The following is a 26,146-nucleotide window of genomic DNA, read 5'->3' as shown; positions in this document are numbered from 1 at the left end:
ATGGATGAAATAAATAGTTTAAACTAATTAATGTAACACCAGCTGTTACAAGTGCTTGGCAGACGTCTGTGAGTTTTGATGGGCAGAGAGCGGCTGTTGTACTTGACTTTATTTTAGTACAATGTTGATCACAGTGTAAGCTGGAATAAATGACGAGCCAAAGGAAGGAACAGAGGATGAATTCTGTGTAATGCAAAATAAATATTGCCCTTTTTCTGAAAATATTTTTGAGGTCGAGGGAGAGTTATAGTGGACTTTTATTAAGTCATAAGTGCTGTGACAGCAGCTGTGCTAACCATGCTCGATATTAACACACTTTTAAAAAGCTGCAAAAATATATAGGCATCTATGAAAATTCACATTGCTTTTAGATTCCAAAGAGTCTTAAGGCTTAACATGAACACTTTAGCTGCATATTTTATTTTTACCTAGTAATGCTGTTAGAAAGAAGAGATGTTTAAGACAGGTAGAGAAATAATAAATATTAGTTCTAGAAAGTTAATGTTTGCAAACAATCCTCCTTCAGAGGATTTCAAGTTGGATTTCAGTGCTATTTTTATGGATGTGATTTCATTCTGTGGTTTTTATTTACTTGTTTTGCACTCTAAAAATGAGCATGACTGAAAACTTTCAAGGGGTAAAATACTTATATCAAACTGAATTTAGTACCTTGTGCTGTAGATTTAATTTGTCAGATCAGTCAAAAAACCACCACGAAGACAAAAATACATTTCTGATGAGAATTAATTTTTTCCATGTCATTTAATAAGAAGTTAAAGTATCCAAGTAACTTCTCTTTTAAAGTTGGAAGGTAGAATAATTGTGCTTTGACAGGGAAACGATGGCTGCTATCTCTCTATGTGCCAGCATTAAGATAACAGTGTCATTGTACAGATTGTTACCCTGTGAATATGTCTAATAAGTTATTATAGCGTGCTGAGCAGATGGCAAGTGTGCTCCTGAAAGAATTGATGGATGGGATATGATGTCATCAGTGAGATGACAAGGTTCACAAGGTACTTGACCTCCAAGAATAAGTCCTAACTGGTTAGAATTCTAAATGGTGAACTTTTGTGACACTGGCTAAATGGGAAATATGTGCAATTTGTATTTCTTTATGGTAGTGTTTACCCTCTTCACTGAACTCCACATAATGGGATTTGGTCCCTGAAGACTTGGAGATATTGTTGGAAGGTTTCACCCTGTAACCTTCAGAGGATTTCAAATACAAATCTATATGCCTAAACTTTAACAAAATCCCACAGAAAGATATTTATGAAGTCTATTTCTTTATATGTGTATATATATATGTAAAGAATTTAACTGAGATGCTCAATTAATTTAACATGTTCTTCCAAAAGAGAAAACTGCTGACTCATTGAGAAAGTACAAAGTATAAAAGGGTAGTTCTTACTTTTATAAGAATGTGTTTAAAATTGTGGGCTATGCTAGCATGACAAGAATTTGAAAAGTGTGGTAATAATTTTAGTTATGACTAGGTTCTCCATCTCCAAACTGAATTAAACAAGTAAGTATTTGATCTACCTGTCTTATCTATCTATGTATCACCCTTTTTATCCTGTTCCAAATTACAAAATGGGATCTACATTGTCAAAACACGGGGTTCTCAAATAGTCCTCTTAGTTCTTTGCATGATTCATGAACTGAGGAAGGCACATGTGAAAGGCCCAAGAGAGAGAATCCAGCTCCCAAAGTTTAGGAATTGCAGCTACATCTGATAGATCTCTTCTTTGTTGTATGGAGAATTTGGGCCCTTATTTAGAGAGTACTGCTTCCCTGGTAGGTTGGATAACATAGGCAGAGGGATTCTACCCTTCGACTCCTTTAGGAACTCTGCAAACCCCACCGACTGCAAAGTGAGCTCCGTATATGTATTTTTATGAACAGTTATGCAGATAGACAAATCATTCAGATTTTGGAATTAGAAGTTTGTACCTATGCATTGTAAATTGTTAAGAAAAGCAGAACATGCAAAGGCAGTATATATAGAATATATCAAAAAAGAACAACTGAAATAAAGGGGATAAATTAATGCTAAAGATATATACTATTTCTTTCCTATAATGAAAGTTAGAGGCAAAGAGTTTGGGGTCATGTTTCTTAACCCCTGAAATTGATAAAGCTTTTTTTCCCCTCCCGTTGATTTAGCTGTATTTAGCTATAATCAAAAGCAGGAAGACAGGAGGAAGAGATATGAGCATAGTAGTTAGCCTTTTTTAATCTTTAATAAAATACTCATGGTTTCTTAAAATGCTTATTGTTATTTGGCTTCTTTAAATGAGGAGATATATTCCTTGTGGAAAACTCTTCTATATTTTATTGATTGCTTGCAGAACAAAACATAAATGCTATATATACAAAAATAAACTCTAAGAGCATGTACAGGCATACTTGTTCTGAATTCTTTATGCTATATATTTTCAACACTGATAGTTCTTTGAGATATGTGAATATGTGAATATTCATATGACAACATAGGGGTTATTTACATGAACTGAAACAAGAGGAAACCAGATGAAAGCACTATAAATCCTACGAATAAAACCAATATATAATAATTTGTACATTTCGTTATGTTCTGAGTTTCAAATAAGTAAAAGTTGTTTGTAAAACTTCTACTGCTGTGGAATATTGCTCCATTTCTTAGATCAGCTTGTAGGTGCAATAAAACTTTCATAAATATGTTACAAATTGCTTCCGTCTTTCCTGTATAAATAAAATGCCAAGGGTTCCTAAATTACTTCAGAATTACAGCAAAGCTTTGGATTGAGTTGTAAAATGCTATAATAATGTATCAATTTTAGGGTAATTACTTTGAAAATATGGATTACAATTTGAAGGTACCATCCTTTTTTCTTAGTTGATTTTAAATCCACGTCCTTAATCATCCAACCCAATGCAACTGTTTATACTTATGTTGTAGCTCTGTGTCTGGTTCTACCAGTACAGGAAATGTACAGACAGTAGAAGGAAGATACTATGGCTCTCAGATCGTACTCTCTTCCTTTTACTCCGGTACTAAGGGTAGAGGTATTGTGTCTGCAGGAAATAGTAACTTATTTCCATGTGACTTGTAAATATTTATCTCTCTGCATATAGTTTACTGTCTATATTGAATTATTGTTTCTCTGGTTTATTGCCAGTTTGTTCAAATATAGTAAGGGAGCAGTAACCTGCTCAAAACCTACTATTAGTAGTGCAGCATAGAGATGAATTTTTAAACAAATATTTTCACTGTCTATATAGTATGTACAATTTGGTACTGGATGGATTCAAGGGATTTGGTTCTGTTCTTATAAGTTATGATTGAAAACTAATAGGGAACTGTTGTCTATATTAATGTCTACCAGTTTGTTAGAATAATTAAATAGTTGTCAAAATATTTAAAACCATCAGATGAGTTTATCAAATAATTTGATAAATTAATCATCTGAGCTTCCAGTTATTTTATAAAACAGGAAAAAAAGAATCTACATTTCATAGCATATTGTCATAGGTGTATTGATTATGTGGCTAAAGTGTTTTCAGGAACTAAAAGCTTTTCTACCCAATCTGATCAGTGTGTACATGTCTGTATGTATGTGTATGTGCTAGAGACACGTGAAGTATTAATACAAGGTAAATGAGTGTTCACTGATCTCTCTTTGCCATATGGCCCCTGTGGAGGATAGAAGGCCCTGGCTAGCTTAGGCCTGCCATATGGACCTGGTGGAAAAAGGTAGATCTTACACACAGAGCAAACCTACCATATGGACTGGGTGGAGCACTCAAAACTCTAAACATTTCTCATACACCAGGGCCTTTTACACAGAAGAATGTGAAAGCATACATAATACATTACACACAAAAACCATTGAAAAATGGATCAATTGTTTAGGTTTAATATGATGCTTTCAAGCAATGTCCAAAACTATATAAATAATCAGGGCTTATTTTGAAATAGTAAAGAGGACATCAATCATTTACAACTGACTATTTTACTTTGCAGTTAACATCTGCTGTATAATGGGACTGCACGATACCACCCTTAATGCTGTACAAAGACAGAACAGCCAAAAATAGTGATAGGGTTAAAGCAAAATTTTACTGAATGTGTTCTTTTTTTTTTTTTTTTTTTTTTTTTCCCTCCTGTTCTTAACCTGAAACACAAATCTAACACTTCTGGAAGAGTTGTGAGGCAAGTCCTGGATTTAGAAATGGCTTCTGTACTCCTAATCTTTTGGGGAACTGAGATTAAACATAGGATTAGATCATTGACTCAACTTTATTTCCTCTACAAAACAAAAAAGATCTGTGCCAGCTAAAGCTCTGCTGTTTTGATGTTTAAGATCTCTGTTGCTTCTGTGTTCAACAAATCTTCATTTACTTTCCACACTGAAAATGGCATAGTCCTGCATAGTGGTGTCTTCTTTTATAGACCAAAATAATAGCAAAGTAGCACAGTAAAATGCTCATTATATTTAAAACTACTGGACCTAATGTTGAACCTTCCTGCACATTCCCATGTAAACATAACTACAGTGGCTTGACTTATTTATACTTAAAAAAGAACCAACCAGAAGTCAGATCAGGGCCATTCCAATTGTAATTATACAAAAATATAGTAAAATGAAGCATAAATTAAAGATGTATTTTTAAGAACCTATTTTCCACTTTCTTACCTGTTTTGATAAAGATTTAGAACTTGTTTTCACAGTTTTACGTGTGAAAATGAGTAAACAGGAAAAGAAGTGAACATCTGTTTCATTTTTGCAAATAGGGAGATTATTTAGGGTGTTTTGTCCCTTCAGATTTCTGTCACAATCTTTTCCTTTTCTCTAACTGTATTTTTTTCTCCTTTAGTCTTTAGTTAGACTTGAAATTTCAACAAGCAGACTAATTTCTTTATACTTTGGAAGGGGAAGAAACTCCTCAAACAAATTTTAGAAACAATAAGTGTTTCAACAACTATTGTTAATTATTATTTTAAACAATAAGAGAAAAAGGTTTGAGAAGTAAGGAAAAGACTGTAGGAAGCAGTAGAATATGGTGAGTTCCAGAAAAACCAGGACAACGGGAAGACAAAAGGAAAGTGGTTCTGAAAATAATTAAAGAATAATTTAGATTTAAATTTTTGAATTCATTGAATTGTACTGAAATTTGGTAGAACAGCAGCTTCCATCAGTGGCACTGACTTCGTTTCAAAAACTGAAAAAAAAAAAAAAATCACTGAAGTGGCTGTGACTTGCTCATCTCAGTCTTCTGGGGCAGTCATTTATTGATGCAGCTCTTGCTCTTTTTCTTGATTGGCTAAAAGCCAACCTACGATTAGGATACTGAATAAAAGTGTTATCCTTAACTATATAATGAATTCATCAGGTTAAGATAATAAAGCTTGTGCAATTTGTTTCAGTTTAGGCAGTAACTGTTTTCACAATACCATAATGGTAAATACTTTTGGATTCATGTTTTGTTTATGTTCAGTTATCACATACATGAATTATCATGAAGTAGTAGAGAGCATTCGAACAACTCTTAGGATTTGTGTTTTGCTTCTATTGCATAACATTTATGATTGCTTAAGGAATGAAATAAATAATTTTTCAAATACATTATTGGCATAAACATTGAAACACAGAAATTTTGATGTGAAACTGAATTTGTAAGAAGATCTGTACTTGTAATGGAGTTGATATTATGATAGAATATAGATAAAAGTCTGAATGTAATACTTTTCTGTATTTAATGTAAACCAAACTGATCCAGGTTACGTGATGACTCCAAACTAACTTTTTTTCTTCTTAAATCAGTGCTGAATGTGACCCATAATATACAAATACATAAAGGATATTTTTTGGTCTTCTCTAATTCGTATTCTGATATATTAGCATAAATTACATATTCCAAGACATGAAGACACATGCAGGCCAGATCTCACTTTAAAGTGGATGCCTCAAATGGAGCAGAAAACATTAGAGGTAAAACTTCTACATTATTCTATCAGTGAGCATCAAGCTAGTGAATGCCTTAGAAATCTCACTAATGGACACATTCTGGCAGCTTGTTGTAGACATTTGATGAATGAATTACAAGAGGAATCATATGAGATGTAAAAATGCTTGCCTTTTCATTCTGAATTTTGTTTCTGAGCGCTCTGGGGTTTAGGGATTTTGGTTTGTTTATTATTATGGATTTCTGTGAAAATCAAATATTAGGATATAATCTATAGGCAATGGGTTGAGAAATGTGGCTATAATATTGTAAAGGATTGTTTCTGATGCTATAAACTATGAAACTCATATTGAACTCCCATAGGCAGACAGCCAAATTTCTATTAGGATATCATAACCATATAATCCAAAATGTGTACATCAATTATTGTCTACAACATTTGCATTTGAGTACTGGAACCATTCCATAGATAGACACATTAAGGACATTTATTGTATCTGTTTAAAAAAATTATTGTGAAATCATTTAAAAAAGTGAGTTAAATATAATTGATAGTCTCTTATGCGAATGTGAGGTTTTTAGCCCCCAAACTAAGAAAGCTTCTGTGTTATACTGCTACAGTATACAAAACCGGCTCACTCATTTTGCACCCTTCGTGGTGGGAATTTGTCAAAAAGGGATGCTTCACATCCTTTTATTTTTCAGTAACAATTACTGTATTACTGTGAGAAGATATAAGATCTTACTAGATCACATGCTGCTGTAAAAAGTGTGTAATGCCATTTGAGTACTTAAGCAAAGACGAGGTGTTACTGAACTATTGATGATAAAACACCTGTTACCTTAAATGTCTCAGAAGCATGACTGCAGGGCTTGACCAACACAGTCCCCTAGGTACATTATTTTCAAAGCAGGGTTTCTTCCCATGCATTTCCAATGCATTTGTAGCTTTTCCTTACATATTCAAGAATTCCTGAATCTTTTACCCCACAGACCCATACAGTTCTGTTAGATGAGTCCATCTGACTATTTCTTGGTTATTTTATTTTATTGGCATTTTTGGTTGTAAGAGTGAGGCACTAATACATCCGGGTTAGGAATTTTGGCATGCGGAAAGCTTGGGAATAGGTTTTCTCAGTATGTTTCTGTCCTGATATGCATTTTTAAACTGCATCTTATTCAGTAGTCTAATTAATATATTGTCAGTCTGAATATTAGAAGTACTTGATACTATCCTTTTTAATAAATAAGTTATTAAAATCGTGGGATCTTACATGATCTGACAGGAAAGTGAATTGAGTATAAGTATATATGTTTTAAAAATATTAGATTTCTGCAAAAAGCACTGTCACTGAACATTTATATATTTATCTAAAATACTATATTTTTATGTTATTCTAAGAAGAATCATGACAGTATTCTATATGAATATTCAGTTAAACAAAACACATTAATCATTAGATCCAGTTTTACAAATTTGGACCAGATAAATATTTTTGTATATTTATCTGGGACAGGTGACCAATACAAACTACCATAAATGTGAGGTGTTTAAACCACTTTTGTCTTCTCTGTTGAACTTCTGTGACATATTTATTTGTGAAAAGCAGTACTGTTGACTCCTGTGCTGCCACTTTATACCAGGTGCCAAGCATGCCTGGTCAACCTCATCTGCTAGCCAGCACTCCATGGATGAGGGTGTGGGACAGGTTATGCGTTGCTGAATGAATGACAGCTGAAGAGTGTTGCACAGACACATCGCTGTCTATTCATATTCTGTTTGGGCATCTGATTCATGCTGTCAGCACATTACCAAGAACATGGGCCATGTGACAAGGCAGCAGGAGCATTGATGCTTACTCCCCCATAATTGCAACATGGCTAGATATGGACTTCTATTTTTTTTTTTTTTTTTTTTTTTTCCTGAAGAGAATGAATATTAGAATTATTAACTGAACACAGGCCAGGAAGAATACTATGAATACAATGAAGTGCCAGGTATTACCATAGAACCTTCATCTTCAGAGAATTACAAGTTACCAGCTGTGCTCTTATCAGGAATTCCCTTCTTACTACTGTTATGCTTACAAAAAAAGGGTGGTGTTATTTCAGCTGACTATGACATGAATGCTAATGTTATTGATATTCCTTATTTTTTAAAGTACCTTAAATCCAAAAATAATAGATGTTTTTCAACTTTCATGAAACATGTCCACAGCATTATTAATCCAAATCACGTGTCACTTGAAATGATTCAATAAAATATAGAAAAATGCAATTGTTACATTCTGTGATGTTTTTTTCTCTGCATTTTGCAGTAGCAATGCAGAGACAATTAAGGGAAGAATAGGCAGTACAAAAGTTAAGTATGCATACTGTGAACGTATTGCCTTATGTATTACTTTTATCAGTTTAGATATGCATATTTATGTCCATAATTTTGAAAATGTGAGGTTTAGTATACAGTACATTAATTATGCAGTCTTTAAGTCCAATCCCTAATTTGAAGTTTGATGTTAATAAGGAATTTAGCTCACACTCAAAATACTTGGCTTGGTCTTTGATTCTGAATACATTTAGGAAAGCTAAATGTATGGTCAGGCTATCTAGGTGAGGGAGCCAGCTTCTGTAGCCTATGCAGTAAAGGAAATTAAATAGATAGTATCAGGAATGGTTGGTTTTGATTTCCTGACTAGATATCCCTTTACTACACAGATGATTATGGACACTCCTCAGCACTCTTGTGAATGACTCTTGTGAACCTATAGGGAGATACATTTACATGACCCTCCACATACACTTAAGCATATAAGCAGTTCCCACAGAATTGCTACAAAGCCAAGAAACATTTTTTTTAGCACTCAGTATTGCCTGGCTGGTGGAGTGGAGCTAGCAGAGTACTAATTGGGACATTTGACATGAACCGGTAAAATATATTTATATTTTTTTCAGCATCCAAAGCACAGATGGCCTTCATCTGCATCTGATTCCTGCCAGTTCCATACAAGGATCTTTAAAAAAAAAATAAAAGGAGTAATGGACACCGTTCTCATAATTAAGAACTGCAGGTTATAATATTATAAAGTGCCTTGTATTTATACTACCATATTGTTAAAAAAGTGCAATAAAAATATTACGTGTACCTTTCTATCCATCATTTTATCTTTAGAATTTTATATTTCTTTGCAGTTAATCAATATAAGTTACTGTCAGGTGTTCAAGATATTTGAACTTTATAATTATCAGACATATGAAGAATTATCTCTGACTATCCCATTTCTTCTTTATTCCCGACTGTTCTATGCACTTCAAAAAATTGTGTGAAAACTTCTGTGAGTGAACAGGATAATTTTTATTACAGGGATAGAGAAAACATGTAATTTTGTTTTGCACATTATGTGTCCTGATGCCAAAGTACACAAGGTGAAAATATCACTGGCATTTTAACATTCAATTGTATGGTAAAATACATTTGTTTTAAAATACGAATGGTAATTTATTCTGAAATATTGTGAAATCCTTAGAATAAATAAATCAGCAAATACTGCTTGACCCAGCCCTAATCAGTAATAGGCTGCAAAATAAGATAAAGGTTATTAAAATAATCCTTTTATTGAAAGAGAAAATTAGATAAGTTGCACTGATTGACTCTGAGGCCCTCCTAGGGACATGTAAAATGAAGAATAAACTCAATTTGATCTAGTCCAAAAAGCCTGAAGAAATCTTCACAGCTGGAACATCACCACTAATTACATTTTAGCTTTTTGGATATATTTTACCAACTCTTTCCATTCATTTATAGTGATGTTATACCAGTAATTCCTTAACAAAACTAAACCATGTGATCTTTAAAAAACATAATTTTTTATATTTGCTATTGACAACAATGTATTTCATTTACATTGAATTACAGTTCTTGAAATACTGCAGGAAGTGTACAAAATACGCTCTGCTAAAATATGATAGTTTGGCTGTTTTATTTATTTCTTGCTGAGTCAGTCTAAATTCCTTGCTCTTGGACTCTATTTCTCCCCTTCTTCACAACATAATCCCAATCCTATTATTTCTTTTCAAAGTGTTCGGAGACCTTGAGTGTTGTTATTTCCTATTTCCTCAACTCAGTGTTCCCTCACTTTTTGATTAGTCCCTTTCTCCTTGTCAAGTCCTCCCTGTTTCCAAACCCCCACATCCCGATTCCAGTCAGCAATGTGTTCCTTTTTTTTCCTCTGTGTTTATAGATAAATTGGTTTAAAAGGTATCAGCATAGAAGGGATATCACTAAACCTGTAAGAAAGAGGGGTCCCTAAATCTTTTATTCAAGGGGTGATTCTCCATCTGTCTCTAATTTGCCGTTATGGAGACGACTCCAACTGCAGTATGCTCAGTGACCCTTTGCATCAGTGAAGAATGATCTGTAGGGACTTCATTTTATTTAAAAGGGTTAAAGAAATACTGGAAATGTATTAATTGAAACTCTCTTTTTCAAAAAGGATAAACATCAAGTTATAATATTTTATTTTCGGTGGTTAAAGTCAGACAGAATTGTCAGTAAATGTGAGTCGTACTGTTGATAGGCAAGACCTGCATCTAAACCTACCTCCAAAGTGGACATCTAAAAATAGGTTCTTATGTACTTTTAGTCTTTTGTGGTCCTTTATGTCAAGTGGAAGTGTGCATATTTTGAAACCCTGCCACTGACAAAAATGGTCCTTAATGGTAGAAGTGATATACAGATTCATGAGTTCTGCAGCAAATATATGTGACTGTACCAGGTATAAAGCCATTGTATGCAATGTACACATCCAAGAAACATATTCTTAGTAGCTGTGGTCCTTTCCATGTACATTTTTAATCTTTTAGTCATATTTCATTACTGGTGAATTACTATTCCCAAAGTCCTCAGGCAAGCACACCAAGCTAAGAAATAGAACTCTGTGGACAGCATTTGCAATGGTACTGTTAACTGTGAGAGCACCAGCCTCTTTGAAATGTTACAGAAACAACAATCGGGGAGGCAGTCGATTTGAATACTTGATATTCTCCCTTTATTTCCAGCTGCCACAGTTGCAAATGTTTTAATTTCAGAGTATCTGGGTGTCCTGGAGAACTGTTTTTATCATAAAAAGAGGAAACTAAAATGTAGATTGAAAAAAAAAGTGTTTTTATAAGAACTAGTTTTGGTACATTCCTTTTACAGTTCGTAATATTCTTCACAGTCATCTTGCATCACCCCTAGTTATGTGCAGGGTGAATCTTGAATGACCAAATCTCTAAAGCAGCCAAATTATATGGGAATTAAGCAAGAAGTTTTGGTTGGATTTTTTTTTTTTTTATTTTTTTTTTTTTAATCTTCCTGAACGTGGTAAACATTTCTGATAATGGGACCTCCTGTTCTTTTCTGTTAATAAATCAACAATTATCAATGAATTAAAATAGAAGAACTTCTCACATGTGAAACCTCTACCTCTGAGGAAGGCAGAATATAAAACTTTTCACTAAAGGATGTTTGATAACATAAACCAGAATCATATTAAACCAAATGGAGTAGATTGTTTCTAGAAAAATGTATGCACCAGTTTTATTAGAGTAAAAAGTGAAAACAGGATCATCTTTAATCATTCAAATGGTAAGAAAGAGCCTGTTTCAGGATCAAATACATGTGAAATTTCTTTATAGAGAACAAAAAGCATCAAAATGCATTAAAAAAACCCACAAACCTCACAACATTAAAAGATTACAGAAAGGCAGTAATCCGTATAGTATTTTTTGGAGCCAGCTATTATCACTTGCTTTCAACTCCTGGAAAGATCAGTATTCTCCAGTTTGATTGGTGACTGGTCTGAACTTATCCTACTTGCTTTTAGGAACAAAGACAAGAGAATGGCTACCTCTATTCATCTATTATTGTTTAAATAGCTGTCACAGCTTCCAGGATGTCTGTTTCCATGTTATCTGGTGAAAGAATAAAATAGAATGGCAAGAAACCAAATACAGTGAAAAATGTTCATTGTATTTGGCCTAAACCAGCTGCTGTTTGCTGATAAAATCTGGTTTGAGCAAAAACAGGTGAATTTTGGAAATTGAGGAACAATGGATGGAATGGATGTGGCATTTACGAATATTTTAAAGATATGTGTCGCCTTCAGACTTGGCTATTATGGTGATTTAGTTCATATGTCAAGGCACATATTCATCTCTGCTCAGATACTGTAGAGGCTTGGGTAACAGCTTGTCCTATCCTTGTTTATTTGTTAATTTATAACATCTCAGTTCCCAGCGCAAGCCAAGGCAGGCCCGGACACTTCTTTGTTCTGCCTCGTTCTTTCTTTTTCTTCCCCTTTCTTTACACTGTTGTGTTCCCAACTCCAACAATGGAGTTGTAGATTGACCCTCTTTCCCCTCTTGCCCTGACTTGTCTTCGAATGCTTCCTTTGATGCGTTTAGACTGAAAATGCCAAATCTCTGTTTCCCAGCAAGGGCTCATCATTTTTGCAGTGTTGCTCTGCTAGTAGGTTAAGAGGAACATTAGTAGTTCCTTTGCAACAGTTTAAAGGATGTTAGACTAATGATTATTTGGAAACAAAGATATCTCATTGTATTGAGAAAAGAGGATGTCTGCAAGAGTAGAAGATTTTTAAATGCTTTAATGGCAAGATTTTTATTATTTTGCTACTAAGATATACGGTTATGTTTTAATTGGCTGTGTTTACAGTGTGGTTTTTCTCAAAAATGCATTTTTTCAAGATTCATTCAATCATCGCTTATCTCACATCCACAAATATCCATGCTTCCTGTGTATAATATGTACATTTGCTCTATTTCAAACATACTCACACTCAAAGTTTATTTCACATGGGACATCAAGAAAACAAAGTCATATTAGTCTGACTTTTTTTTTCTGAGTTGACGTTTCATTTAAATAAGTTCATAGTAAGTTCAGTTCTCTAGTCTTACCCTTCAGTGTAAATTTGTTTCAGTTATTTATTATAACATAAGAGTTTGGATGTTATTCTGAGTTCATACTATTCTAACCTTTTTTGAGCTACTTTGCCTATTGCAAAACCTTGCCACACATCATTAGGAAAATTTTTACAAACTTCACAACATGTTTTGAGCGTGCACCAAAGTATGGCAAACTTAATATATATTTAACTTTAAAGTAGTAATAAAGTAAAAAAATTAATCCCTTGCTTAAATTCTATGACAAGAACAGTGTTAAGGAGCTTTCTGTATCTCAACAATTGCATAAAAGACTATAGTTTTTAAATGAATTAAGGCTTATGGTATTTTTAAGTGGGTCAATTTTATCTAGTACGTTTTAAGATTTTTTCACAATTTGAGACTTGAAATATTAGTAAGATTCTAAGTTGTCTTAGAAGTATGAGAGGTGATTGTTCCATTTCTCTGATATATCTAGAGGCAAATAATGTCTTTTTTTACTTTACTTTCTCATTTATATGAATCAATTCTACCACGCGTATTACTGATTAGACTCTTTCTTGCTATACCAACGCAAGTCCAGTACCTTCACTAGAACCACTGAGATAAAGAGGACTTTAGCCAAAAAAGCCTTAGTGATGTGACATAGAAGAGGTTTTGTAAATTTTTTTTTTTTTTTTCTTTTTAATATTGTGTAGGAATCATTTGGGAAAGCCATATTTATAGCAGAGGAAAAAGAAGTTTTCAGCCATGCAATAATACTGTGTAGGGTTTATCAATCTATCATCTAACCAGTTTTGTTTAGGTTTTTGGTTGTTTCTTTTGACTAATGGAAGCATAATAATTCTGACAGCAGTTTGGAAGAAAACATTTGGTAATGATTTTTCACCTTAGAATAGGATTTGAGAAGATGAACTAGTAGAATGATCTGAGAACAATAAGTTAGTTTGCAATACCCAGGAATACCTAACTTATTTTTTCTACTGAAGTGGTGAATATTTCCATAACATTTTTAAAAGCTGGAAGAAAATTTATATTTAGGACCAAATTTTAGTCTGTTGCTACAAAATGACTACAGAGATCCTGTTGCTGTCGAGTAGCATGAGTACAGAGGATACATCCAGAGATTACATTTTTCAGAGCCTGCTTTGAGTCTTAGTAAGGTAGATAGGAAATGGTTCAGTAATCTACAGCCAGTTTTTCTCTGCATTTTGTGACATGACTGGAAAACTTAAATATAGCTGAAAAAAACTTCTATGACTCTGAATGGGCTGAAGCTTTCCTTGGTCAACACCCATTCCTTTCACAGTTTCACAAATCTTACCATGGTATGCCTTTGAATGATGACTTTATGAGAAAGCAGTAATTGTGGCACAAACTGTGACAAATAGGGTTTTATTCCTTGTGTAGGCTACTCTCAACCTGAGCCACAATGAAGCAGGAAAAACAGCTTCCGTGGTAGGACAGATATGATCAAAAGTAGATCTTTCCATCTGAGCTACTCAGTTTAGGCTTCTCTTCCAGTTACCAGACACTTCTAGAGGAAGATTTATCTCCTTCTGCAGTAGATGCCTGTTATAGTTCAGAAGGATTAGCACGTTAAACTTGTGTCAGCTTCTCTCCACTGTCTATAGAAAGAGCTAAGTGGGACCAGCCCAGAAGCAGATGTCCAAATGCCTGTTTGGGTATTTTTGTAGAGGGGCATAGTGGCTGAGGCTTTCACTCTAGCACTATAAATACTGGCCAGCGCAACAGGGCTGGTGAGAAAATGGGACACGAAATCTGCACCTGAACATGGTTGATGGAGAGTGATTTCTTCTGGAGTAATGCTGGATGGGGACTGTTGGAATGAACTTGGACTTAGAGTTACATTTTTCTGATTCTGGGGTTGTCAAAGCTTACACTAACCATTTGTAGCTACAGATTTCTATTTTCCTAGTTCTAGACTATGTCCACTTAAGAAAATACAGCGCTCCAGTCAAAAAGAGAGCTCTTTTTAGGCAACTAAAATCAGAGCTTTCATATAATGCAATTCCTAATGTACATGATAGGATAAATAAAGTCCAGAAAGAAAAAAAAAATTAAAATACCCCAACACATATATATCTTATAATGATCAAAGCCCAAATGGAAAAGAGCAAGTCTGACAAACCCTTTTGTAGTCAAATGGCTTTGCAGAGATTTGCATAATACCAAGAGTACATTATGGTGTCCTTGTATTGTATTGAGATACATCAATATGTGTCAGTTAATGACTGAGCCCCTGGTAAGACGAGTATGAATGTGTCTATATATATGTATAGATAGTTTTCCTTTTGAAGAATTCAGATTAACATCTCGTGCAAAGAAATTGACCTAAATTTCTGTATCATATCAACACTAGTCTAAAAATATTTCAAAAAGTAAAAAAAAAAAGCAAACCTGAAACAGGGTATTGAAGTTTCTATTAGTTGTGGGGCTTTTTTCTGTTGTGGGTTTGGGTTTTTTTTCCACTTACTTTATAATCTGTTCACAGATTATCTGTGAAATTTTAATTTTAGAAGTCTTCAAACTGCATGAGTTTTTTCCTGTTGTGATGTCAGAACTGATCGCATCTGATTGTTACAAAGATCCCACTATGGAGTTTAGTACTAATTGTTAGATGTCCATGCTTGCTTAAAAAAAAATTAGGCCAGTGATTGTAACCATGCTGTTAATTTCATGTATTGTTCAGAGTGTGTTTCAATTGTGGGAATCAGGTGTACTTTCTTGATTAAAAATGCATTGAGGGTCTGTAGTTTTTCTATGTTGCAGAATCTTCTGAGCTGTAAGTGAAACCATTAAGAGTGGGAAGGGTTAATTGCATGGGAAGCCTCATATTCAAATACTTCTCGTATACAAAATATATGTCATGCTAGAAAATATTCTATTGTCAATCCAAATAGAACACAAACTAAAATGAGATAATTGGGAAGGTGCCCATAAAGTCAGCCTGAATATATTATCACAAGTATATGTGAGATAATATTTGTTTTAAAAAGATTCTATGGCACTGTAAACTCAGTCTCATTAGAGACTGCATTTAAAAGGCTTATAAAGTTACTCATTAATGTTATCTTGTTGTATCTCCACAGCTTTTTCATTAAAGAAAATTCAGCAGAAAGCATTTTCTCCTGATAGCAGGAACCAATTTGCAATAAATGTTCTGGAAACCACTAGGGAAGCCATTACTGAGGTCTAATAAAAACAGACAAGCGTAACTTGTTCTATATTTTTGTTTCAATCACATACAGATGAGACCCCGCTCTCCACACCAACCGCAAGAGACAGCCTTGACAAACTTTCTCTAACTGGGCATGGGCAACCACTACCTCCGGGTTTTCCATCTCCTTTTCTATTCCCTGATGGATTGTCCTCCATAGAGACCCTTCTGACTAACATCCAGGTAGGCCTTTCTGTAGATCAGCTTAAAAGGATGGAGAGGAGCCAGTTGTAGATTTGTCGAAATTAGTATAACCATTCTAGTTTAGTCAGTTCATGAGATTATTTGGATCAACTAATTTACTGAAACTTTCTAGTAATTTAGGTTTTAAAGGAACCACAGCAAACAAATGAATTTAGAAGCTGTCAGATACAGTACATAAAAATACAGATTGTATATTAAACCACAGCAGAGAATTTGATGAAAATTACATTGGTGTGTTTAACAACATTTGTCTTAAATGCTCTTTTTATTACAGGCTAATGAAATGTATCTTACTGTTTAACTTTATCTCATTTACTAAGCAGAGAAACATTTCTTTAATAAATAGTTATTTTAAATTGCTGGAGTGCCAAGGTGGAAATTATATTTAAAGCTATTTGAAATGTGTCTCCATAAAAGCATTCACAAAAAGCACTTCTTTTTATAAATAAGCTCATTTCACTTAAAGTACTGTCTTCAAAGAATAGACTTCAAAGGGTATTACCAAATTTTCTGCAGATTTCCTATTCAGTGATCATGATGTCTATTGTGTGTACAGTACAGCCTGATTCAAATATTATTTAAGGTATACGCTAGCATGTAGCTTGGAGCCAAGATGTTAGTGTTTCATATTAGAGTGAAGAATTCTTTTGTCCACAAATTCAGTGATCATGTGTTCTGCAGATGCAACTTTTGCAACAAAATGGTTGTGTGTTGCATGCAGAAGCAAAATGGTAGTGCAGGAAATAATGCAGCCATGTTGTACTCATTCCAGATAAGCCTCATCTGTGCAGCTACTAACTTCAAATGTATTTGTCACAATGTTTTTCCCTGCTCATTCCTGCAAATACATAAAATCAATTGTATTCTGTTCAGCAAAAGCTATGACAGAATAGGGCCAAATCCTACTCATTTTACTTTCTTAAGCAATCTCATTAAAGTTCATGGCATTTCAGAGTTGTTTTGTGAAAAGTATGTGATCCTTTCATTGCTGTTGTTTTGAGATCTAATAATAAAAAAATACTGTTATTTAAGAATTAAGTATTGCTATATCTCTCTGGTCTGAAAGAGCATATTTGTGATTGCATCTGGTGGTTCGGAGACGTAGGATCTCTGATGTTTAAATCATAAATGGAGGTAATTCTACAACAGTTAGCATTCTTCTAACAGATCTGCTGCAATCTGTAAATAATGTATTTCTTCATAAAGGAAGAAATACAGTTAGCAAAGTATGTAATGTTTTAGCTGTGCATGCATGTACAGGAAAGTTCTTAGTAATTTTTTTGACAAATGTGTGCACTCAATGTCTCTAGACAGCAACCTAATGAGCAAAGCATTCAGCATCAACAGGTTAGCTAATCTTGTGATTGAATATGAGAGTGCTGCACTACTTCAGGATAAATAACCAGGATTAATTTGCCAAGAATGCATTCAGGTTTGTTTTACAGAAAATGTGAATGTGAAATTCAGTCATTGCTGCTTTTTTTTTTTTTTTTTTTTTTTTTTTTTTTTTTTTTTTTAATAATAAAACACACAAAACCCCTAATCTTATATGAAGAGCTAAAATAAAGGCAACATTGTAAAGAAACCAGAGACTTCTTTATTCCTTCTCTCATTGTGCTTTTGTACTTACTGTTCCTTACCTCCAGGTTCCGCATCGCGACAAATAATCTGTCAGGGCACACAGGTGGGACATAAATCCTTCTGGATTTTTTCAGTGTTTCCCCATGTTGCATTACATGGTTTCTACAGATCTCTGGGGATCCTTTCACATGCCATCAAGGCGTTTTTTCCCCTCATAGATTTAATGTCTATCAGGACAACATCAGAAAATCACTTCATAACAACAACAACAACAACAAAAAAAGCTAGTTTGATTTTCCCACTTGTGTAGACAAAGTTAAGTATTCTCTTTAAAATGGTAGAATCTATTACAATAACCTATGTACAATAGTGGCAGTTTCTCTAATCAATGCCGTTTAAAATTATTTCCATATTTAGCAATTATGGAAATGAGAGGGGGCTACCCCAGGCCCACAAATGAGTTAGATACTGTCATACTGACACTTTCAAAACTGAGTTTTAGGTATTTGACTACAAGTACAAACTCGTTAATGGGATTTGTGGAAAGAGGAGATTCTGTACTATGATCCCTGCTTGCAGTATCATTTGTGACTTTGTTAAGAAATGCATAAGGACTACCTGAAACCCATGATGCGTTTAGCACATGAATCATAAGGACTCTTGTCACTGGGTAAATTCCTCTTCACTCTCCTTTGGTCCAGATGAATTTTGCACCCCTTTCAGTACAGAGATGTGGATTCAAAGGAGAGGTGGAGCAGTAAGATCTCTCACCATTCTCTTGTTGCAGCTATGCTAGCAATGGAGCAGATCTAACTTGCTAGAAGAGATCATCTGGTCTTCAGTCTGTTCCCTGCCTCCAATATGAAGGTGCTTTTGAAACAGAAAATAGCACCGATCTAGCCAAAGGCTAGATGAGAGGTTTTGATAAACGCTGTTCTTTTTTCCCCAGGGTCATGTATGATGAATATATGGATGTGTCCTTTCACAGAAAGGCTGTATGTCTGCCTGTGAAATGCACATGTACATCTTTGCTAGGTCATGGGACTGGGGTGCATGCATGACCTGCCACATGTTGTGGTGGAAGTTGCCTATATTTTAAGGGATATGATGGTCACATGAATACATAGACAAGCAGCCTATGGCTACACCAGAGTGCACGGACGTGATGGTAGACATGTGTGCTGTGATCCCCTTGCGTATATTTAGTTGTGTGAGGTGCAGGAACCAGAGAGTCTGCAGAATGTAGACCTTGGGTGTCTCCAGAATAGGTTGTAGAGCCTGTCTTGGTTTAAAATAGAACAGGATTAGGATACTGTATGGGCACTAGAAGCTCTAATTTTGACCTCTGTCAGGGTAAGGATGATCCTAAACCTTCCACAGAGCTTTCGGATATGTGAGCAAAAATTTCTAAACACTTTTGTTATTTGAAAACAAAATGTGCTAAAAGTCTTGCAGGTGCTGAAGAGCTTAGGTGATTGAACTTGGTGCCCAACTCTACTTACTTCCATTTTAGAAGTCTGAGTCATCCTTTAAAATTGGACACTAAACACAAGTAAATCTCTGTCTTCCGTCCATACTGAAGTTAAATGGATGGTCCCTAATCACTAATTCATAATTTTAGGCAAATGTTAGACAAGCCTATTTGCTATCACTGTCACCAGGGGCTGCTAGGTGGGTTTATTTCCTTTTGCATATCATATATATGTTTTTCTTACTTCTCCATACTTATTGAAACAAAATTACAAAGTTTAATTGTATGTACATTTAAAAAGGAGAAAATAACAATACACAGTACCCAGAACAACCAAAGTTTATTTCTTGCTGAAATGCAAATAAGAGACTGTAACAAAATATTATTAAACAAATACACACATAAAATAAAGAAATGAGATTGGGGACATATTTTCTTATTCAGATGTGTATCTGCACATCTAAAAAGAAGAGAAAATAAATTTCCCCAGAGAGTTTAAATTAAGTGATATATCTGTTCCTTCCCAATGTGTATTTGTTGATTTTTTTGCAGATTAAATGCTGAAAGTCTATGTGCAGCTGCAGGGAGGATGAAGGGTGGTGAAAGGTGGGTCACAGCAAAATGCTGTGTGGGTAATAGTGAGAAGGCTAAAGATGTTTCCATACCCCTCGCATAAGTTCACCTTTTTGAGTCATGGCCTAGTTATGTTACAGCCACAGCCTTTCATGATACTGCAATATTCTTGGGTAAAAGTAATGTTTTTTAAGCTTTTAGAGTCTGAATCTTTACTGTCCCTGAGCTGAATTTCCACTAATATCTAAGGGATGAATTAGTTGCACCCTGAAAGCCATATTTTTCTATCAATCAAGACTGTATTTTATTGACACAGTCTCTTTGTTAAGTATTTTTAAGGAGATATGTAAAGTAGCAAGTATCCCATTGATATTAATAAAAGAAATGCATGATTACAAACTAAATTCCCTTATGACAACAAAACAAACTACTGGCTTTATTGCTGTGAGCCTCCTGCACTGTTATCATCTATGACTAAATACACCAGAGAAAAATATTGCAAGCACTGGATAAAGTAAAAACCACAGGTTTACTTCTTGTTATTTTATTTATCTTCTGCTAAAATTCAGGAGAATTACTTAATTTTTCATGGAAAGTGTTAATGGAAAAATGTCATTTATACTTGTGCAATATGCCTTTACCTGTAATGGAGATATTCAATCTGAGATATTTCAAAAATGTCTTTCTGGAGTTATCTGTAGAGATAGTCAAGCTGTGTTATCTTACTTTGCTTATGTTACTAAGTCACTAGTCAGTTACAAACAGCAAATTTTCAAAAATTAACCTGTAAAGTGAACTAAAAGGGTATATATTGATTTTTTTGGTAAGTCTTTCACTAGATAGTTTTAATGATGAGAGCATAAAAATTATATATAATTTCCTCACTAAAAGAGAAGCAGTGTTATTTGAAAGTGTTTTCACCATGTATAGCTAATACTGCAAAAGGAAGCCCCTGAACTACAAATCTCTGGAACGTGGGAGGTTTGACTAGGAAATCTTCACTGTATGGATGCCTTGTTCTTCTAGTTTTCCTTTTTCAGTCACTGTGGGCAATTGATGGAAACAGGATATCATCTTCTAGATAGCCCATGGACTAACTAGTAACGCCATTTTGGTGTCACATATAACTGTGTAGCTAACTAAATTACCTTAGGTGGAATACACTATAGATATAGCTAGAAAGAGAAAGAGCTTCTGTATCCCTTCCCCTTCACCCCTTTCAAAATAAGCAACACATTATTTGTATTTTTAAAAAATAATGATGGGTAATACTGGCTTTTAGGCTGAGTTCAGGTTTGATTTATGTTTCATTTCTATAGTATCAGTAGACTGCCCTAACATGATGGTGGTTTTGGATACACCTGAGAATGAGGAGAAATATCAACCATATATCAAATTAAATTTTTGTTTGGCACAATTCTGAAGAATTTATTAATGGAAAATATTAAAACAAGTGCATTAAAATAAACAAACCAAATCAGAATGATCTATAAATCTCTAGGGGGAAAAAAACCCACCATTTTTGACCTTATATTAAAATACAAAAATATTAGTAACAGTGATACAGAGAGGAAGAATGACATGACATGTTTAAAGCCTGGCTCCAGATAGAGCCATACTGTATTAAAAACAAATCTGGAACCTGAGCATGTTCACCACAATTATCATTATCCAGCCTCCATAACATCTGACCTTCCCTAAAGGGAAATATTTTCTTTTTCTTAATGTCCTGTGTTGCACTGCATTTCCCATTGTCATTGGCAGCATATTGATTTAATATCAGGTTAGAGGATTAGCCATAGCAAATACAAGTTGGACATACTGTATTTTGTAGAATCTTTTACAGCAGATCCACTGGGAGAATTAATAGAATTTCATGCAACTCTGAAATTGCTATTCCTGTTCGAAGGGGCACTGATGGTTTTTAGATGCTGTACTTTTTAGTTGTTTTTCTCACCCCATTCTGTACTGAATACAGGGAGATATTGAATGTTTCCAGTATTTTTGCACTAGAGCTGTCATTGGCAGCAACAGCACTTTTGCATATGTATCAGTTTGGCTCTAGTGCAGATTTTTTTTACATTGGACGCCTACTGATGTGCACTGATTTAACTTCTAAAAATGAAACTTAATTTTGTGTAGCTTATAAGTAGTCCCTAGTGGGTCTTGGATCCAAAAAGCTAATATTTTTCAGACATAATCAGCAGCAATAGGTAATGTATTACCATTAGCTACGTTAGCAGCAAGTATAAAAAAAGGAAAGGTTGGGGGAGGAAGTGTGGTGTAGAAATTCAATAGAAAATGTAATATGCTTTTAGCAGCCTCGTACTTTGCAGCAATTCTTAATATAAAATTACACACAACAGTGTTACACTCTAGCATTATTCTCCATGTTTATTCATAATGATTGTTTCATATTTAAAGAACACCAAAATATTATGTTTTGTCAGCCAAGGACAATAATAATTTAATAGTAATTTATTTTAAACTGCTACTGATAATACAACCAATCAACACATTAAGTGGTGCCAACATTGGCATCTTGCTAAATAATCTCTAGGCTTTGCACTGAGAGTACATCTTTCAAAGATAAGTCAACAAGAGCAATCAGAGCAGAAAATTAGAATTTGGTATCTTAGAATTAAAATACAGCTAAACTAAAGTTTTAATTGGGGTGATCTAAAAGGGCACTTGATGTAATGATCGCTTTCATTTGTTACTAATTGTTTGTTCCTGATGAAGAAGAAACATGTACACGAATGTAGTTGAATTGAGTAAAGATGGCAGTTGCTTTAGCAGCTTGATTTTATTGTTAAACAAGATCGTAAGAATTTGTGTGGAGGGTGTTTGCAGTTTTAAACTTACTTGACAATACACTTTTCATCAACTAATATTTTTCATGTTATTTCACTTGATCTGGTTTATCAGTGACTTGGATGAATCACATGTTCCAGTAAGTGATGAATTGGAAGAGAATAAACTAGTCTAGAGTTTAAATATGAGCCAGAAGTATGTTTTGATGAACAACCCCTATGTCAATTTTTTACTATTTCAAATGCATCTCATATAGAAAACATAGTTTATGATGGTTTTAAGTGTAGGAGAATATGGTGGGGGAAGGGAACAGAATTCAAGCGGATATTAACTTTTTAAAAAATAGATTAGAAGGGCTTTATAGATATCTCACTTTGTATTTTACTTGGCGTGTGTCTGTAGAGCTTTATATTTAGCTTTATGTGGTTTTCTTTAGCATCATCCAGGTTTAGCATTCAACACAAAATACCTTTGCATTTTAGCTATTTTAGAATAGCATTCGATTCTTTTAAAAAAAACTGCCAAAACTTTAAACATATTTGTAAGCACATTTGTTGTGTTACCATTGTTAGATATTTTCAGATGTGGTTCTATACTTATGTAGTGTATGTTATTTTGATGACCACCTGGGTCTTGCAGTTGGAAGGTGTGGAGTTCTTTCAGTTCCTATGGACTTTAATAGATTGAAGTGTAATAGAGTTGCAAAGCTTTAAACTCTGAATGAGACAACACTTGAGGCAACAATTTAGTTAAGAATGAGGATGAGGAGTACTGAAAATAACAAGCTCTGAAAGAAGACTTAAAAGAAGAGTTTGAAGGACACAAATTTCAAAGCAGGCATTGACATTGGGAAGACTACTGGGATAAATGTGCAGACTAACACTCATGAAAAATACTTTTTCCATTTCTCAAGTATCATCATGCTGACTTATTTTTTCCTACCATTTTGGATATGTTTCAAACAATTTTATTGAAGAAACATGCAACCCAGAATACAATTTAGGAAGTATGCCTGAGGGGTGAGGAAGCTTACTTGGGAGTTGGGGGATGTGATTTCTTGTCTGTAGTGTGGCTGTTCTGAAACCAGGTCTTGAGCGTGAACCTTTTATCTGTTAGCTGAATGCTTCCTTAGCAGAGCTATTGGGGAGTACTCTTCAGTCTCTCTTGTTGGCATTGTTTTGCTTTATATCAGTAATTAAATCTCTGTTGGGTCAAATTATCTCTACAGTTAAGTTGTCAGGAGACTTGCCTAGGATACAGAAGAGCTAGGTTCATATCCATGGAGGTTCATACATGCATATCCATGCTTAATTATCTACTCTATTATGATAGCTTCAAGACAAGAGATTCAGGTGTAGACTTAAGAACTTGATAGCCAGGCTTCTAGAAAATGGAAAAGGAAATATTTCCTCTTTCCATATTCATTTATTTCAATTGCATTTCTCCTCCTCTTTTTCATACCCTATCTTAATGTCCTAATTGTCTAGTTATTAGCTGTGCTGGAATCTTCCTGTTTCCTTGCAAAAAAAGAAGGAATTGTGAAGTTGAAATTCTCAAAAGGAGTTTAGAATAGGCTGAATCATTATTTCCTGATACAATACCAACAAAAAAAAAAAGGTAGAGTTTATTTCAACCATCCCAGGTCAAGAAATTAAGCAATTGTATTTTGTTCTCTGCTGTGAGATAACAATTGTACAAGGTCAGGGAATGGATTTAAAACAGAGATATCTTCCTGCTTTGTGACTGCTAATATCTCAGTAACCCAGTCTTCCTTGGTAACTGTATGAAATATGAAAATATTTGGAAATAACAATAATTAACAACAATAAGGAATAAATGGCAAGCCTTTAAAAGAGTCTTTCTCCCTTTGGTAGCTTCCATTGGCTTATGTTGTGCTAGAGATTGAATTTGCCATTCTGTGGATGATACGATCATGAGATTAGGTTGTCAATTCTCTTTCAATGGGACAGCTTTTCAGTTTGGTCACAGGAAAGTGCCTGACATACGCTTGTTTCTTTTATCTCTTACAAAGAATAAACCTATCCCTATAACTTTTTCACATTAGCAGTATGCACAGTCAAAGGTGAGTTTGCATTTTATGGGTAAACTTGGCACCCAGCTTTTTATAATTTTTGCCCACCTGTTAAAATTAATTCCAGTAAAAATTTGCTGTTGATAATTGGGAGGCTTTGACCCAGTGACAAGATTATTTCATTTGTAAAATCTCATATGACTAATCAAGGAGAAATATCAGAAGTTATTTATTATGTCAGCTGTTCTAACATTCTTCAAACATTATCCAACTTTATCTTTGAACAGGGCCTACTAAAGGTTGCTATAGACAATGCCAGAGCTCAAGAGAAACAGGTCCAACTGGAAAAGACAGAGCTGAAGATGGAGCTCTTCAGGGAACGAGAATTGAGGGAAACACTTGAAAAACAGTTGGCTGTGGAGCAGAAGAACAGAGGTATCTTAATTAAGCAGACATAAACACCTTGTAATTTATTTCCTTAGGACACCAAATTTTTTATCAAACACCTGTGTTTCATCAGAATTTTTCCCACTATCTCATGTTATGTCCAGGCTGAGTGCAGTGCAGGAGGTTTAAGAGCCTGCCTGATTCTGCATAGGATCTTCATGTCATTTAGAACAAGGACCTTCCTTTTTCTCAATGCTTTTCTCGAACGTTACTTAAGTAATACACAACACAATTATAAATACCATAGGTGCTGTTATGGACTTTAGCAGGTTGTAATCATTATGAAAAAGGATAGCTACTTAGTACAAAGACAATTTGTATCAAATTTAAGAATCTGCAAGGTTTTAGGAACTCTTGCTTCTGTTCTTATGTGGTAAGGTCATGCACTGCATATTTAGGCAAACCATATTTAATAAATATAAAGACAATAGTACTACATAAGCACTTTATAATGTGCAGGAGATCAAACACATTTGTAGAGGGAACAGCTAAGGTTCTTACCATCAGCCCACTGTAAAGCATATACATGATAAAGATTTCTAAATCATTTCATTGATAGTAAAGGTAGGGCAGTTTACAGTGATTTGCATTGCCTGTTTGCATTACAGGCATGTTCCTGTCTTTATGGCTCCATTTTTCTGTATACGTATGTCTTGCCCTTTAATAATATTTAATTACTTTGCAAGGGACAGTTAACCTCTGGGGCTCACTTGCTGTTTAGCACAGACCATGACAAGTCAGATACATATTTTTGCAGGGCTAGAATTATAACTCTCTTCTTGTCCAGCTTAATTTTCTGGGAACCAGCTAAACAGGGAATCCCAAGAACACTTGGATTCACAACCAGTGTCAGTATACCTTTAACTAACATGCTAGCAGTAAGTACACAATG

General features: G+C 34.4%; 1 protein-coding gene across 6 annotated transcripts in view; it reads left to right on the top strand.

The window, feature by feature from the left end:
* DACH1 (dachshund family transcription factor 1) overlaps positions 1 to 26,146 on the top strand; it is a 271,940-nt gene that overhangs the window by 206,336 nt on the left and 39,458 nt on the right. For all 6 annotated transcript variants that reach the window (XM_026856377.1, XM_026856385.1, XM_026856403.1 and 3 more), the window contains 2 exons: positions 16,164 to 16,315; positions 25,095 to 25,242. In XM_026856377.1, the coding sequence (XP_026712178.1) occupies positions 16,164 to 16,315; positions 25,095 to 25,242 (300 nt within the window). The remainder of the gene's footprint in view (positions 1 to 16,163; positions 16,316 to 25,094; positions 25,243 to 26,146) is intronic.

The sequence above is a fragment of the Athene cunicularia genome (genome assembly GCF_003259725.1).
Source record: "Athene cunicularia isolate RWA chromosome 1 unlocalized genomic scaffold, athCun1 chr1_part1, whole genome shotgun sequence".
In the NCBI taxonomy this organism is placed as follows: domain Eukaryota; kingdom Metazoa; phylum Chordata; class Aves; order Strigiformes; family Strigidae; genus Athene; species Athene cunicularia.
This window is presented reverse-complemented; position numbering and strand designations above follow the sequence as displayed.